Source organism: Ursus maritimus, unplaced genomic scaffold (assembly GCF_017311325.1).
Source record: "Ursus maritimus isolate PB19 unplaced genomic scaffold, ASM1731132v1 scaffold_6, whole genome shotgun sequence".
Lineage (NCBI taxonomy): Eukaryota > Metazoa > Chordata > Mammalia > Carnivora > Ursidae > Ursus > Ursus maritimus.
In genome coordinates, this window is record NW_024426774.1 from 7,354,172 (window position 1) to 7,370,606 (window position 16,435).

General features: G+C 54.7%; 1 protein-coding gene across 5 annotated transcripts in view; it reads right to left on the reverse strand.

The window, feature by feature from the left end:
- The window catches only part of COLEC11 (collectin subfamily member 11), a 28,647-nt gene extending 13,393 nt beyond the window's left edge, over positions 1-15,254 (reverse strand). For 4 of the 5 annotated variants that reach the window (XM_040622855.1, XM_040622854.1, XM_008685889.2 and 1 more), the window contains exons 1-2: positions 13,882-15,254; positions 7,609-7,680 (exon numbers count right to left, since the gene is read on the reverse strand). In XM_040622855.1, the coding sequence (XP_040478789.1) occupies positions 7,609-7,680; positions 13,882-14,233 (424 nt within the window). In that variant the 5' untranslated portion in view covers positions 14,234-15,254. The remainder of the gene's footprint in view (positions 1-7,608; positions 7,681-13,881) is intronic. The other variant, XM_040622857.1, reaches the window with a different exon arrangement.
- Between the last annotated feature and the right edge of the window lie 1,181 nt (positions 15,255-16,435).

The following is a 16,435-nucleotide window of genomic DNA, read 5'->3' on the forward strand; positions in this document are numbered from 1 at the left end:
TGGCAGGAAGCTTTCTGCAAAAAGCAAACAAATGTCCCTCCCTGGGTTGTAGGAGCTGATTGGAAATGCACCAGACACACTTAGATCCCATCCCCCTGAGTCTGATGAGCCCCCCGCCGAGGCTTCCCAGGGAGCCGGGAGCTGATGTAATGCCCCTCCTCCTCCCATCGCACTAATGAGAAGTGTGCGAGAACACGTCTGTCCTCCAGACACACACAAGGAAGGAAAGAACGGAAGCAGCTCACAGCAGGCAGGTAATTCTTATTAATTTTAATGAAGATCTCACACAGTCCTTTGAAGAGGAGACCGGGCAAAAAGAGCACTCAGAATTCAGCTTCCCCAGCGATTTTTAACGAAGGGTAATGTGCACATTGCAGAGCCCAGAAAGCCTGTCACTGACGTAGGGTCACCCTCCACCTCCACGTGCCGGGAGAGTCCCCAGCTTCTAAGACAAGTGGCCCAGGGGCCTCCCTAAATCTTGTCTTAGCAGCGTGTCCGGGGACGAGGAGCCTTGCACGCGGAGGTGAGGCACGTAGCAGGCTGTGTCAGCAAAGCCCACTCTGTGCTGTTGCCACAGAGCCTCGCGGGCTAGAAACGTGGCAAGTATTCTTATTTCAGTAAAGGACAAAGGACAGCAGGAGGTTTCTGCAGACCCTCCGGCCTGTCTCTGTTATTTCAGAAAAGGCATCCATCAGCTTGCACATGCTTTCTCGTGCTCGAGTTCCCCAGCGGGGGGCTGCTCCGTGGGCTGACCTGAGACCCCCCAGCACACAGCACATCAGCCCAAGAGTCCGTCTCTCTCGCAGCCTGACCCACATGGACACAGTTGCTCTTGGTGGAGCCTCCAGGCAAGGGCGTGTGGATGCTTACGGCCGCTCACCGCCCACCTGCAGCGCGGGCCCCGCGGCAGCATCGCAGGAACAGCACCTCTGGGCGCCCGCTGCTGGCTGATGGATGCCCGCATCTCACCCTCCCTCTGAACCTGCATCTCAGTGAGAGCCCAGCTGCTTCCCATGCTCCACGATCGGAGAGGCATGGGTGGATCTGAGCCTTGCGGTCAGCAGACTGCAGAGAACCCAGCTCGCCGTGGCCACACTGAGGCTCCAGACCTGCCCTCTACCGCCTGGCGCAGGGGCACGCGTATGCACCCCTGGGACCCTCAGCACGGTGCATGGGCCACCGCAGATCTCAAAGATATTCCAAGATACTGAACTTCAAGGTATTTTTCAACCGATCAAGGGCCTTCCAAGGGCCACAGCTCACCCGAGGCCCTGGAGTCCCCAAGACGAAAGTGAGTATGCCTGCCCCAGTGGCCCATGACCTTGCACGGAGCCCAGTGTGTAAAGAAACGGGCACAGCAGGCCTGTGGCATACCATGCCCACTGCACACCTGTCAAGACTTGCCATAAAGGGCCGGTCACTAGTAGGGCCACTCCCCAAGGACCCCAGGGGAACTGTCCCCCAGGCCTCAACGCCAGGAACAGTTTGTGCGTCTAAACAGCTGACGGATTCTGAGCCCCTTGGTCTTCACGCCCGGCAAAACCCTAAGAGGAGGTGGCAGGGCAGGAGGGTCCGCAACGTCCCCGCACCCCCCACGCTGCTACACTTGCCCTGCTTCCCAAGGAAAAGAATAAGTTAGAGAACCACTGATGTAGGTGGCCAAGTCTTCCTGTGCCACCAACGGGAGGACTCGTGCCACCAAATGCCCAGGACCTCACAGCATGAATTTCACTGAAATAACCTCATCTGACACATACAGATAATATTTTTTTCTTGTCCAAAATTTTCTATCTCGGCTGAAATGCAATATGTGGTCTTTTAAACAGAGCATGAAAGAAACAACAAAGAACAGGGAGGAGAGGAGGGAGAGCAATTAGCTGTAGAGGCAAAGGGCGAGGGAAGTGCCGGCCGAGCCCACAGCAGCCTAGGGGAGGAAGCACCGGCCCAGCTCCAGGAGACCCGCAGCACGGGGCCTGCTCGGCCAGCTCCTGCGGCTGGTCAGGCAGTAGGTGGGGAGCAGGCTGGTTGCAAGTGTCCCTCCCCCACTTCCAGCAGCCCGTGCGGGAGGAACTCTCTCCCCTGGGAAGCAGCAGGCCCCACATCAGCAGCTCCTGCTGCCCTTTCACAGGCCCCAGAAGTGAAGGAAGTGAGTTCCTCCAGGATGCGAAGGAGGGACTGACACAGAAGATTTGGGGCTGCAGATCCATCCAGTTCCGGGACCTCCCAAAAGGGCAGAAGCCCTGCTCTAGGGCATTTACGGAAAGGGACCCTCTGCACCCAGAGGGAATCACCCAGAGAACGTGCCAGAAGGGCAGGAGGCTCAGGGGTGTTGCCAGAACTCACACAACCCAAGGCCATGGAGCTTCAAATGAAAAACGTGGGTTGGAAGAAGTTGAGGGCAAGACTCTACATATGATCATTTTTGCAGCTGTCAGACGAGATGCTGGAGGGAGGCTCTGAGCCCCGCAACAGCCCCCATGACGCTGTGTCCAAGCAGGAGCACCTCCAGAAGGGAGCGGGAGAGCCCACTGCCTGGGGCCCAGGACCACGAGGAGACGTGCCCTGGTTGGCGGAGTCAGAGCACTGCTGAGGAAGCCCATGCTGGGGCGAGCGGGTATCTGCAAAACACCAGCCTCCCCTGCCCAGTGAGTCTGCAGGGCCTGCAGTGCTGTCTTCCGATGGGAAGCATGGTTCCTGCCCTGCTATGCACTTGGGAGCTCAGCCGGCGCCCCCCCCCCCAGCCCAGCCACAGCTGCCTGAACAGGGGCAGTGACGTGGGCTCGGGACACCCCCCAGCTGTGGCAGCAGCCCCACCCGGGTTCTCCCCACAGACGGGCGTGCATCCCAGGAGCCATCAGCCGGCAGAGCATCCTGCGGCAGGAAGGTTCCTGATGGGACACAGAGACCGCAGGGAGCGGCGAGGTGGCACGTGGAGGAAGGGGCCGACGCAGGACAAGCCAGAGTATGTAAACGCAGAGAGCAAGGCTGGTGAGCAATTCCAAAAACAGAGCGATCCCGAAATACTGAAGGGAATGCCTCACACTCACTCATACACCAGCAACACCATGAACAGGAGCTATTAGTCCTCTAACAATTTCATAAAGAGTATCGCTGGTAGAAATAACCGTCACAAAATAAAACTGACACTGGCTGAAACTACACAAGGAAAAACCCACCAGGAACTAAAAATCGATGGGAGAGCCTCTATACAATTGAGAACCGAGCGTTCCAATCAGGTGATCTGACCCAGCGCAAATATGGATACAGAAGAAAGCTCAGGGGCGCCTGGGTGGCACAGCGGTTAAGCGTCTGCCTTCGGCTCAGGGCGTGATCCTGGCGTTCTGGGATCGAGCCCCACATCAGGCTCCTCCGCTATGAGCCTGCTTCTTCCTCTCCCACTCCCCCTGCCTGTGTTCCCTCTCTCGCTGGCTGTCTCTATCTCTGTCGAATAAATAAAATCTTTAAAAAAAAAAAAAAAGAAGAAGAAGAAAGCTCAGCACGGCGGGAGCGATAATCAGTAGAATGTGATACATATTTTAAAAATAATAAGTTCTAGGGGCGCCTGGGAGACTCAGTCGGTTAAGCATCTGCCTTTGGCTCAGGTCATAATCCCAGGGTCTTGGGTTCAAGCCCCACATCGGGCTCCCTGCTGAGCGGGGAGCCTGCTTCTCCCTCTGCCCCTTCCCCTGCTCTCTCTCTGTCTCTCTCTGTCTGTCTCTCTCTCTCTCAAATAAATAAATAAATAAATAAATAAAATATTTTTTTTAAAAAGCTAAAAATAATAATAAATTTTAAAAATCCCTCAAGGAGTCCAGTACTGTTTACATGGAAAAAATGATTGTAACAAAAATAATTTCTGAAAAATGAAAAAGTCCACAATCCATTTGCCCATGCCCTAAAACCAGGCAAGTCCCAGACCCCCAGGTTCTGCAACGCTCACGACTCTGCTGGAGTGAGGAGCCTTCTGGAAGCTACAGATGTTGGCGACTGGACGTCAGGAACAGCACACCTGAGCAGTGGCTGTGATCCGCTAAACCCGGGCTGAGCGGGAAAGCCTCCAGGTGAGAGGAAAGCAGGGGAGGGGGGACAGAGGGCAGGAGAACTCCGAGGCCGCACAGCTCCCGCCCCACGCCACAGAGAAGCCACGGGAGCTGAGGTCATCCTTCCTGGGAGCTCTCCTGCAGGGGGCTGGGAGCGGGACTTCTGAGGTCGCCCACAGCTCTCCACAGCCGCTGGGCCGGGAGCGCCGAGTCAGCACGTGGGCAGCTGCGGGAGGCGGCCAGAGGCTGCACACCTGTGCCCTGGCCACAAAAACCGTGCTGACATCGAAAATCAGCACACGCTCTTTGCCGGGAACACCGAAAACACAGAAAGGAGCAACACAGGAAACGTCAATGCCTATAACCCTACAACCCAGAAATATCTACTGCGAATGTTGTGGTTTATTGCTTTCCCATCCTTTCTCTGTCTTTGTGTAAATATTTTAATCAGTCGTGTCTGTTCTTGTCTCCTGTTTTTTTTCTCTTCCATGTTTCACGTCATGGCTAATCCCCTTCTTCAAGATCGACCCAAAAAGGATACTTCCGACATTTCTGCATAACTGCTTCCACTGTTCCTCGATCCAAGTACATACACTTGGGTTGCTGTGTTCTCTACATCCTGCACTTAGCGAAGACCCCAAACCAGAGCTGCTCATTTTGGCAGTGGTGGTGCCAGACCCCAGGAACCCAACACTCGCGGACCAGGAACTGATGTGTTCAGAGGGAGTCGGGCTGGTTAACCGGCAGGGTCCAGGGTCCAGGCTCCTCTCTCCCGCCCCAACCCCACAGAGGACTCCACGCTAGAACACGCCGCCCAGGGTGGGATTTTACGTCACCCATAGATATTGGGCATGCACTGAAATGACCTCACAGCATGAAAAATGGCGACACTGAAATTTGACATGAAATTTAAGAAGTAGGATGCAAATTTATGTGAACAATACAATTATAACAACGCAAAAAAAAAAAGCACAAAAAAAGGAAATATACTAACATAAGTGCCAATCTCTGAATGATTTTATTTGGGATGATTTTCTCACCACTCTAGGTACATAAACTTTCTATCACGAGCATATGTTGGAAAAATTTGAAACAAGGCAGCTACTTAACGAAGGTAGGACTTTACTGCCACGTGCGCGCTGAGCTCAAACATCATTACTTTGAAACAGCATCAGTGAAATAGGACCGTGAAGTGAATCTGTGACCGCCTAGAGTAGGGGAGCCATCTACTTCCCGACTGCGAAACATAAAATCGTCCACACAAAAAGGTAGAGGAAACTCCGTTTTATCACTGTGTAAATTTCATAATTAGTTCAGTAATAAAGTGACACGATTTACTGACAGCAATTCCACCTTCATAAGAAGCATAGTAATAAAAACTACAAGCACTGTAGTTCTGAGATACTGTTAACTTATCACAACCCGAGAACTTTGTGAAGCCGTTCCATCATTGCACCGCGCCCCGCTTCGCGGTGGGGAAGACAGACACAAGGAGTAAGACCACAGAGCCTGTCCCGCCGGCCCCCTGGGTCAGCTCTCCTCTCGGTCAGCTGGACTGGCCTCTGCAGAGAGAGCCACTACCTTGTTGTTTCTTGCAGGGGCCCCGGGAGCGGAGCTCCCGCCTCACTCACTCCTGCACTTGCTTACTCCATGGGTGGAATGCTCCCCAAAACACAGGGAAGATTGCTCATTTCAAGTGGGAAGTACATGGACCAGCGTAAGAATGTATGTGCAGATAGCCTTTTTAAAGTTCCAAATTCCACTTATGGCAACTTATTCTAAGGAAATATTCAGAGATATGCACAGAAAACACAAGTACAAAAGCATCATACATATCAAGAAGAAAAAGAACCCAAAACTTTTTTTTTTTTTAAGATAGAAAAAGACAACCAAAAAAGAAGGAGGAGGAGGAGAACCAAAAGACAGAAAAGAAATACAAACGACTTTTAAATGCCCGGATAATGACTCTCCTTGACTCATAATACGAAAAGCGAAGTCAAACCTCCCAAGACGGCATTTACCACTATCAGACCGCCAGGTTTCCTAAGTCAGTGAGGACAGCAGGTGACGCACTCCTTGTGTTGCCTGGGACATTGTTTCTATCTTTCCAGAGGGCCACTCTACCAAAAATTCAAATGCACCAGAGCTCTGATCTAGCAATTACACGGTTAGGAATTTATCCGCAAGCTGTACTCATACACATTTAAAAATGACATGTACGAGATTATTCTCTGCAGCAAACCCCTCTCCAGGAATAGGAGACCAGTTAAAGCACAGAAGTTCTCACGTGGAATAGCACGTCATCACAGGAGAGGGAGAGTGGGACATGTCTGTGCTCCTGTAGAATGACGCTCAGGGCCTATCATTAAGTGAAAGAGGGAGATTCAGAGCCCTACGTATACGGCATCGCTGTTTGTACAAAAGGAGGGAAGAATCGGGGATACGTTTGCTTGTGTGCTTCCTGATTCCTAAAATACCTCTGTAAAGAGAAATTATCCAACGGTGTTGGTGGGACCTAGAAGGACAGCATTCACTGTGAGTTGTTTCTATATGCTTTGAACTTGGAACTAGGAGAATAGCTCATTTATTTTCTTTAACTGATTTTTTAATGAGCAAAGGAGAAAACAAGAAATAAAAATCATTAGGGGTAATGGAGGGGTGGTGACAGAAATGCTCTGGGTCTCGAATGTGACAAGGGTTTCCCAGGTGTGTAAGCTGTCAGACTCATGACTCATCTAAAGGAGAATGTCTATAAATTTTACCTCAAAAAAGTGAAAAAATGTTGCATGGGCTTGAATACATACACTCAGTGGCCTTTATTCGCATTGTCCTAATAACTTCCCGGAAAGTGGAACCCGCCTAGCTCTCCAGTGTTGTGGGGTGGGGTGGGGGACCAGCGGGATGGGTGGCAGTCTAGGTCCCAGAGCACAGAGCGTGACGCTGACAGAGCCCCTGTACCCCCTTTACTGCGCAGCTACTTTGCGCGGACGACCTACGTCCTGTAAGACTGAGCACCACCCCGGGGGTACGGAGAACTACACGCTTGTACTAAGAAGGAAGCAAATTCAGCAATTAGGATCTGCTAGCCGCCTGTGTAACCCCACACACCCCGCCCAAGTCTGTCCACGCCTCCTTCTCTGCTCACACACCTCCATCACCGCTTACACACCCCCTTATCTGTTTACACACCTCCATCACCGCTCGCACACCTCCTTGTCTGCTCACACACGTCCATAACTTTTGGCACACCTTCACAGTTTCTTGCACACCCTCACAACTGCACTTATCTGTGTAACGCTCCCGAATGACCCCCATGTTGCAGATGAGGCCGGTGAGGGGCCAGGCTGGGGCATGCACATGACCGCCCTGTCATGTGCCGCTCCCAGGGCGCGCTCTGTTTCTCGGAGCGCAAGGAGCACTGTGCACCGGGCTTGCTACGCAGGTGTCAGACTGCTCTCGAATCCCCGCGCCCTTCGTCTCCCCGTGGCTCCTGCAGGTGCCCTCTTGGGCAGATCTCACAGGGGCTGAGAAGGGCCAGACCTCAGCGGGGCCGAGGGGCAGCAGGTACCTTTCTCTCCTGTGGGGCCGACTCTTCCAGGCCGTCCCGGTGCGCCTTTGTCTCCCTTCTCTCCAGCATCCCCTGTGGAAGAAGTCACTGCATTTAGGACCTCCTTCTGAGCACACATTCCAGTGTCTGCCTCTCACCCTTCGTGTGCTGCCAGCCAGGCCCCTCGGCCTTCCTCTCTGCCACCCCACCCCCCAGGAGATTTCATCTCTTATCCTGACCATCTCCCACCCCATGGGCTTTCCCCCCTTCCCACCCTCTATCACAGAGGGCTCTCAGGTTTCCCTGCCTCAATCTGTGTCGGGCTCTGCTTCCGGGCCTTCCTCACCCCCTCTAGGGATGTTGTGTCCCTCTCTCCAACTATCCCTCTGGGCTGGCCTGACCTCTGGTGCACAGCACTCCCTGAGACCCCTCCTGGCAGCATGAGGAGAGCTGGGGTCTCGAGGATCTCCCTTGGCCAGCTGTCCCTCTGTATCCCCTGGTCCCTTCAGCACGAGCCGCCCACACCCACCTGCAGCACGCACTCGGGGCTGGGGAGCCTGTGACCAGGTGGGCACATCCACCTGATTCGGGGTCCCTGGCCAGGTGTGCCCTGCTTTCAGCCCAGGCTGCATGCCCCTCAGCCTTTGTCACGAGTCCTGGTCACTAGCCACCTGCTAGTCTTTGATCTGTCTCTTATCTCATTCAGAACTGAAACAGGGAGATGGGCTGTTCATCTCCTAATACCCCCACTTAGCACGCTGCACATCGACCTGACGGTTTTTCCCCAGAGAGGAGTCCCTCCTGTGACGTCCCTGGTTCTGGTCGATTCTCCCCACGATTCTCCTGACTGCAAACCCCGGGCCCGGTGTCATCTCTGCTATTCAGTCTCCCTCCTTAGTGAAGAGCAAGCCTCTGCCCAGCCCTGTGGGGTCTGCCCGGCCCGCTCCCTGTCCTGTCCATGTTCCGGCCCAGTCAGGCAGCCCCGGGGCTCCGTGCAGCTTTGGGGACTGCGCTCCCACTGCTGATGCAGGACAGACGTGCACAGAACGTGGAGGCGCCGCAAGCAGCAGAGGGTGTGGCGGGAGCAAAGGCTGGAGTCCCGATGGGAGACATCAAGGTCCCTCCCTAGGCCTCCTCCTCCCCCACTCTAATCCACACCCAAACCTTCCTCCTAAAACACAGATCCAATTATGCTATATCCCATCTTAGAACCACCAATAGGCTGAATGTGGTGACAAATAATGTCCCGTTTGTGAAACTGTCCTCAGTAGGTCTCCTTCAGAGCCCAGGGCTTGACGGCCACCTCCCCTGACTCTCTAGGTTGCTCCTCCCTATTCCCTCACCAGCTGTCTCTTCTCCCCAGTGACCAGAACCTTGTTCCATATTATATGGCTTGTCTGCCTGACCGCTATACTGGTCCCCCACGGGAGCACATGGTGCCAACAGGGGGTCAGTGTACCTCTCCAGGTACGCACAATGTCACACAGTATCTAAGTTACTTCAGTTCCCTGCGACTCTCTTTGGGCACTCACGCTTGGTGAGAGGCTTCACTGAGGTTACAGAACCCCAACGAGATGCCCAAAACTGACCATCCGGCCTGAAGAAGGGACATCCCATTTAAACTAAAGTACACAAAGAGAAAAGCAAAGTGAGTGCCAACAACATCTAGAAGACAGAGCTGTGTGTCACCATCACCTGCGTGCCCCAGCCCTGAAGGCTCCATCCAGCCCCCTGTTGAAGGCTGGGCTCACACAGGCCTAGCGCACATACGTGGCCCTTGAATCTCTGGGTACTTTACCTTTCTTAAAAAAGGAAATTATTACAATCGCAATACTTGGAGACACGTTGATAGAACAGTGAGAAACACCAACTAACAGACCGAGCTTGCCACCAACAACCTGCAGACATTCGAGGAACACCAACAGCCGGGAGAGAGCTCACAGAGGAACGGGACTCTTGGGGCAGTCGGCGTCTGACCCTGAAATAAGATGCTGAGTATCTTCATAAAGGCAAAGAGAGAATAGGGTCTAGGAACAAACGTAAAGAGCACTGGGAAGAACCAACTGGAAATCTTGCACATGAAATTAATTTTTGAAGTGAATCGCTCTACAGAAAGGGCAGGTAGCAGGGTGGCCGATGATACAAGCCACTTCAGGAGACAGACGGTCAGGATGAAGGCTGTTTCCACAGTGCGATGCAAAGAGATAAGGGACTGGAAAGTTTTGTTTGGATTTAAAGTTATCAAGTGGAAAGTGAAGAAAAGCCCCACAAACGCCAATGTCCTCCTTAAAGGAATTCCAGAAAAGGGGGAACAGACATTTGAAGCCATGACGTCATGTGGATTTAAGAGTTGTGACCTCCGGGCACGAGGGGAAGGTGTGGAAGAACACAGTGCAAGTGCCACGGGGAACCATGCAGGACACATGAGGGGAAATAACTTAGATGTGTCCCAGGGACATTGCAGAACCTCAGGAATAAAGAGAAGATTCTAGCAGTTACCCAAGAGGAGGAAGAATCTGTAAAGCTGACAGGCACCTGAACAAGTCAGGCTGACGTAAGAAGTCTCATTAGCAGCACAGGATACAAGATCAAGTAAGATAAAATGAGGCAATAGTTTCAACCCGAAAAAGCTGTAATTGAGATTGAGATCAGAAAAGGGCTCTCTGATGAAGTGACTTCTAGCTGAGACCTGCCGTAGCCAGGCGAAGCGCGGGGAAAGCGCTGGCAGAGAGGGGACAGCACCTGCACAGGTGCAGTGCCGGAGACCGGAAGTGGCAGGTGCACAGGCGCGGGTGCGGGCAGGAGAGGCCGGGGCCCACAGGGCCTGCATGGGGCTGCAGGAAGCACCGGCAGGCGTGGCCGCGGAGGTAGCAGGGCCCAGCCGCGTGTCAGGGAGAGCGGCAGGTGTAGCGCTGAGGTCATCCCGCCGGGGCCACCGTGTGTCACTGCCTGCGGGTCAGCACCTGCCCCCACGTGCCAGCTCCCCCACAGCATGCAAACCCCTGGAAGACGGAGCGCATGTCCCACAGCCCGGGGGCTCCCGGCGCACCCGGGAGAGGCCTTGACCACAAAGCTGCTCTGTCAACACTTGTAGGAAATTCACGCCGAGCACGCCAGGCAGCTTTTGTGGAGGAAGATGAGCCCAGAGCCTGCGCCCGGCATCCCCCCGCGTGCATCCCCCATGTGCATTCCGTAAGCTCGTCCCACCACGTGGTCACGTCCAGCTTACAGAGGAGGAGCCAGGCCAGGAGAAGTGGGCAGCACGCTGTGACCACCCCTCCCTAGGGCATCCAAGCCTTCGCAGAGAAGGACTGAGACGACCAGACCACCAGTGAACCAACAATGCGCACCCAGCTTCACGATCCTCGTAGAGAGAAGGCAGTGAGAACGCAGCCCTGGTGACTGCCGCGGGTTCTCCGCCTACTGCTGCATTGAGCCTGACACACCTGTGTGTGTAGCAAGGCTCCCAGCGCGGAAAGTCCCTGAGCGACGCCAAGCGCTACCTTGTGCCCCACAAGTCCTCTTTCTAAGGCAGGAAGGACTACTGCTCCATTAAAAACAAGACTTTCTAAGAGTGTGACCTCATATGGGTCTTCTCTCTCTCAGATCATCAGAAAATCCCTCAAACACCGTTCTCCCCAAGATTCTGCACCATGGACGACTGTCTCGGCCAGTACTAGCGGGGGCAGGTGCCCGAGCTCCCCTGTGGCTCCTGTCGTGGGGGCGTCCAGAGCCCGGAGGCAGAGGGCCTCCCCAGCGCCTGGGCAGCATAAGGCCCCAGCTCTGAGGACCAGGTGCACTGCGTCCTAGAAGACACCCTCTGGGTGTTGCGGCAGGAGCTGCCTCCAGTCCCTTGCACCCACGCTGGGAATGGGCTGCACGGGAGACATCAGTGCCAGGATGCTCCTGGTCCCGCTCTTTCCTAGTGACCTTGGCGTCCTCCTCGGAGCCCAGACCTAGATGTGCTTCCCAAGAACAAAGCTGCTTTCAGGAACTGGTCCTCCTTGGCAGGCCCGAAGGCTCTGTTGGCTGCTGCTCTCAGGGGACGTTCAGAGCTGCGGCCTCTCTGGTGAGAACCCCAGGACAATACTGCTATAAACCTCCCCCCAAAACTCACACACACCCCATACTGTCTGCCCAGGGAGCCCAATGTCCTCTCCCCACATCCTGTCCTTTATCAGTTATTGATTTGGGACCGATGAACCATATGAAGTTCTACATGACGAGTTATTTCTCTACTGGGAGAGGCTAACATTTCAAGCGTCCAGCTCATGCTCCATCATGGACAACCTGCTCTCTCCTCCCTCAAAGAAGCAAAGAACACGTGGCTAGTATTTACTTCTAGCTTGCCTCCCTGCCAATCACATGAAGATCTGTGGCACAAAGCCTTTGCTCGATGGCACTGGGGGAAATTCTCGACCCAACAAGGAAGACACACGGCAGGTACTTGGACGTCTTTGCAGCCAGTTGAGGAAGGGCCGCGGGGCACCTGCTTCTACAGAGGACGTTCCCCACGGCGGGAAAGGAAGCAGGCCTCAGCAGCTAAGTCATGTCTCAGAGGAGCCGATTCCCCAGAGTTGTGTGTTAGTCAGGTCCCCTTGTTCCTGGAACAGAATGAGACCCCCCCAGTCCTCGCCCCCACCCCCAACAGAGAATGGGAATGATGTGAGGTGACATCACTTCACAAGGTTTTCGTGAACTCAACTGTCACCTTGAACATATGGAACTCTTACTTGTCAGTTATAGCTCCGTGAGGCTGGAGAGGAACATGAGACACCCAGATTGTAAGGACTTCAGTAAGTGTGATAGGAAGTTTCTCGGGGTGTCTGGGGGCTCAGTCCATTATCCGACTCTTGATTTTGACTCAGGTCACGATCTCAGGGTCGGGAAATGGAGCTCTGCCTCGGGCTCTGAGCTCAGTGTGGAGTCCGCTTGCAATTCCCCCTCCCTTCCCCCACCACACACACTGTCTCTCTGTCAAATAAATAAATAAGTCTTTAAAAAAAAGAGAGAGAAGTTTCTCTACTGGAATTGTCCCTTTGGTGTGGACGGACTGTGGCCATCAAGACGATGGGGCAGTGCTGTTTCATCAGGGTGTCTGGAACGCATGCTCCAAGGCCCCAAAACATCCCACAGGGCTTCCACACAACCTGGGAATGTGTCTCGTTCACCTGCTAGAGGACAGGCCCCAGGAAGCAAGGTCCGAATTGGCGTCATTGTCCTCCAGGGAGCCCACCCCCGTCCTGCTCACTGAGGCCACCTGCCCGGTCCACCCTCGGCTGGAGCCTGCCCTCACCAGCCCCGTCTGTCCTCACAAGGGTCTGGTCTCCGGAGACACCGGCGCTGTCTTGGTGGCGGGCATTCTCATCACGGGTCGATAGCCCCTATATGACTCTACTTCCTCCAACGTCTCCGTAAGGAGAGCTGGCAGCATCCCCACCAAAGGCCCACTTGGCAGAGACCAGGCTTCTGGTCCACATAGACTGAGTGGGAAGGGAGGGACACAAGGGAATTTGGGGAGTGAGTCTGGGGCCGGCCCCTCTGCACCCTGGCCTTGTGCTCCTGGAGCAGGAGGCCCGTGCTCGCCTGCCCCACATGCGGCATGTGCGCTATCCCTGTTTTGAAGTTATTTTATAACATTTGAGCAAGAGGCCCACACGCTGGTCTTGCACTGGGTCCCTTGAATTGTGGAGCTGAGCCCGCTTGGGAAGTACAAGGTTTTGGAATCTCTTGCCTGTGCAACGGAGAAACCAGGGACTTTTCTGAACGAAGATGCCAGTCCGAGGGCCGATACTTTCCCGGGGGCTGCTGCCCCCCACATCGGCTCCCCCTGAAGGAAATCATAGGCAAGCCAGCAAGAGAAAAGCTTTTGGGGCTTGTCTGTTCATTTTTTAAACAGGAAATTAAGAGCTCTCAGGAACCAGTGTAGGAGCACGGGCTTCATAGCTGTGTGACCCAATCTGGCAAATTGCTAAATGTCCCTGAGCTTTGAATGTCCTTATCTGCCAGATGGACCAGATGAGGTCATCTCATTGTGAAAGTCCTTTGAGGGAGCATGTGTGGCGCCTGGAACAAATGGTAGTGGCCTTTATGGGGGCCCTGTGGGCTGAGGCACAGATAAGTGGCTAGCTTCAGAATTTCAGAATCCCTTGGCCAAAGAAAGTGTAGACATTAGGTAGTCCATCCTTAATTTGGCAGATGGGGAAACTGAGGCGCATCTTGTCAGACCCTGAGCCAAGAGCAGCACCAGCCCTCGGGTCTCAGCCACGCTCAGGAGGCCGAGCTCAAGGTTACCTTTGAGGCCTGGGACGAGAATGTGCAGGGAGCAGGCGTCCTCCGCCATCTGCTGAGGATGTCCCACCGGAAGCAGCCACAGGAAGGCCAGGCCGATCAGAGCCAGACCCCTCTTCATCACGAGCGCTTGCGGGACACGGGCTTCTGCACCGAGGAAGGGGCACAGTGAGGGGAACTGTGAAAGCATGCAGGCTGGGGCCAGGCGCAGATAGCTGGCCGGGGGACCCTCCCAGCCTTCAGGTCTCTCCCTTGTGGGCCCACCGTCGCCTCCCCTGCCCGGCCACACTGGGACTCCCACCCTGAGGGCTGCCGCCAGATTCGCGCCTCTGCTTCTCTGCGGCTGATACTTCATACACGCAAAGGCCCGCGTGTGGTCCTGTGGAAACTCCGACACGTCGCCCAGAACAGGTGGTGCAGCCAGCCAGCTCCCCAGGATGGGCCGGACCCCTGCAAGCCCCAGGCCCAGGACCCCTCCCTACTCCTTGGAACTGGGCTTTTGGGCTGCGAATGTGTGTCTCCTGCGGCTTCTAGCATTACTACACCAGTGTATTGCTAACAACATATCGTCCGGTTTGCTGGCCCGGGGCTCTCCCAGGCGCTGGGTCCGCGCACCCTGAGCTCGCCTGCTCCACTCCGCACCATGCTGTGGGGCTCCCCCAGGTCGCTACGTGCAGCCATAGCTCCTCGATTAGCTCACTGTGTCACTGAGGCAGCACCCCTCACCAGCAGGTGTGGGGCAGGGACAGAGGCCGGAAGGCACAGGAGGACACAGCTGGTCCTGCGCTCGGGGCCGGGCAGGAGCTTTGCAGGCACCAGACTGAGCAAACAACAGGACGCCTGAGGGAATGAATGAATGAACAGACCACAGTTCACCACGGCAACACCTAGAGGTTAATGCTCTCTCCTGCTACTGGTTTTGCTCGTTCCTCGGGGGCTCTTGATGCCTCAGGTCCGCACGGGACTCCCGGGACAAGCGCCTGGACGCACGGCCGGTGCAGGACGGCCTCGCAGTGGGCTCCTGGCCTTATCCTCAGGGTCCTGGGATTCCTAAGAGTTTCCCAACAGAGGAGCAGCCAGGCCTGTTTGCTACAGTGTGTTCTTCGCCATAACGAGCTTAAATGCTGCTTTAGAAGCAAACATGTGTTCTTTCCAGGATGTAGCTCTTAACAGTAATGATAATACAATGTATATCAATTATATCTCAATTTAAAAACAAGTCATGATAAGCATTCAATCCGCCTACATTTGAGCTGAAGCCTACGGATACGGGCTTCTTGGTGTTTGTGGAGGCAGATGGGGTTTAGATTTTTTTTAAATGTCTCAGGTGTGAAAAGCTGACATGGGAGCTTCCTCTCCAGCTAGAAACGGTTGTGTCAGGAGACAGCCAAGCTGCTCAGCATGACTCCCAGCTCCCACACACGGCTTCAAGGGAGGGCAGTCGCCACCTCCCAGGAAAGGAGGTGCAGGGCCAGGGGCCAGCCCCGCACAAGCCACACAAGCCGAGCCCGAACCCCTCCCTGCGGGCCGCGGCCCTCGCCCGCTCACGCATCTGCTTCTCCACGGAGGAGAGCAGGGCAGCCCTGGGGGCAGCCCCTGCCCTGGGGAGTTCCAACTCTTCTCTGTCCTCATGGGAGAGGAATTCCATTTGTAAACGGAGAGGCCAGAGCCCTCTTTAAGAACCACATCCTGATCCAGCCAGAGACCAGGAGGTTCCCACCATCCCTTCAGTGCAGAAAGCCAGGGTTTCTGAGAGGAAATCAACTTGGAATTCTTCGTAGACGTTCATGGTAAGAATGAAATTCTGTCTCTCTCAAATAAATAAAATCTTTTTAAAAAAAAAGACTGAAATAGACAATGAAAAAAATGTGGCATAATTTGCCAAACTCACAATGCTACATTTTCATTAAAGATCTGCAGCATTTATAGCCACAGAAACACATCCAGAAGCGCCAGGGACCTCCGCAGACACCGCGCTCCCAGCCCCCGCCCAACAGCTTGCTTCCCACGGTGGCAAGGGGTCTCCCCAGGGCCCACCCGACGGGCACACACAAAGGAGGAAGAGCCCTTTCCCCTAGCTTTCCGCAAGCCGTCTGTCTGTCCTCTCACCCAGCACCAGGTTTCTCAAACTTGTACATGAGCTGGAATCGCGGTGAGAGCTCCGCTGGGCTCTGCGGCAAGGAAAGCGCTTCTCATCAGATCTAAGTCCCGTTGTGCACAGGCGGCGGCTTTCCCACTTTCCTAAGGACTAACTCACTTCAGCCTGGAAGGACTCTTGTGACAGCCAGCTGGCGAGGCAGGGAGGGCCCTGTCACACCATGTCTTTCGCAGTTTGGGAGACCGGAGGCCCCCACTGCAGTCCTGCCTTTGCCCCATTACTGAGCCCAGGACAGAGCCACGGTCCGAGTATGGATTATTGCTGTGGTCCACGTGGCCCCACCTGCAGGTGGCGGATATTCCCCGGAAACACCGGTTGGTGCTACAGCCACCTTTCACACGGGGTCTGAGGATTCGGGAAAACACGGCTCCACCTCTTGGCCATGTGGGGAGCTGAAAC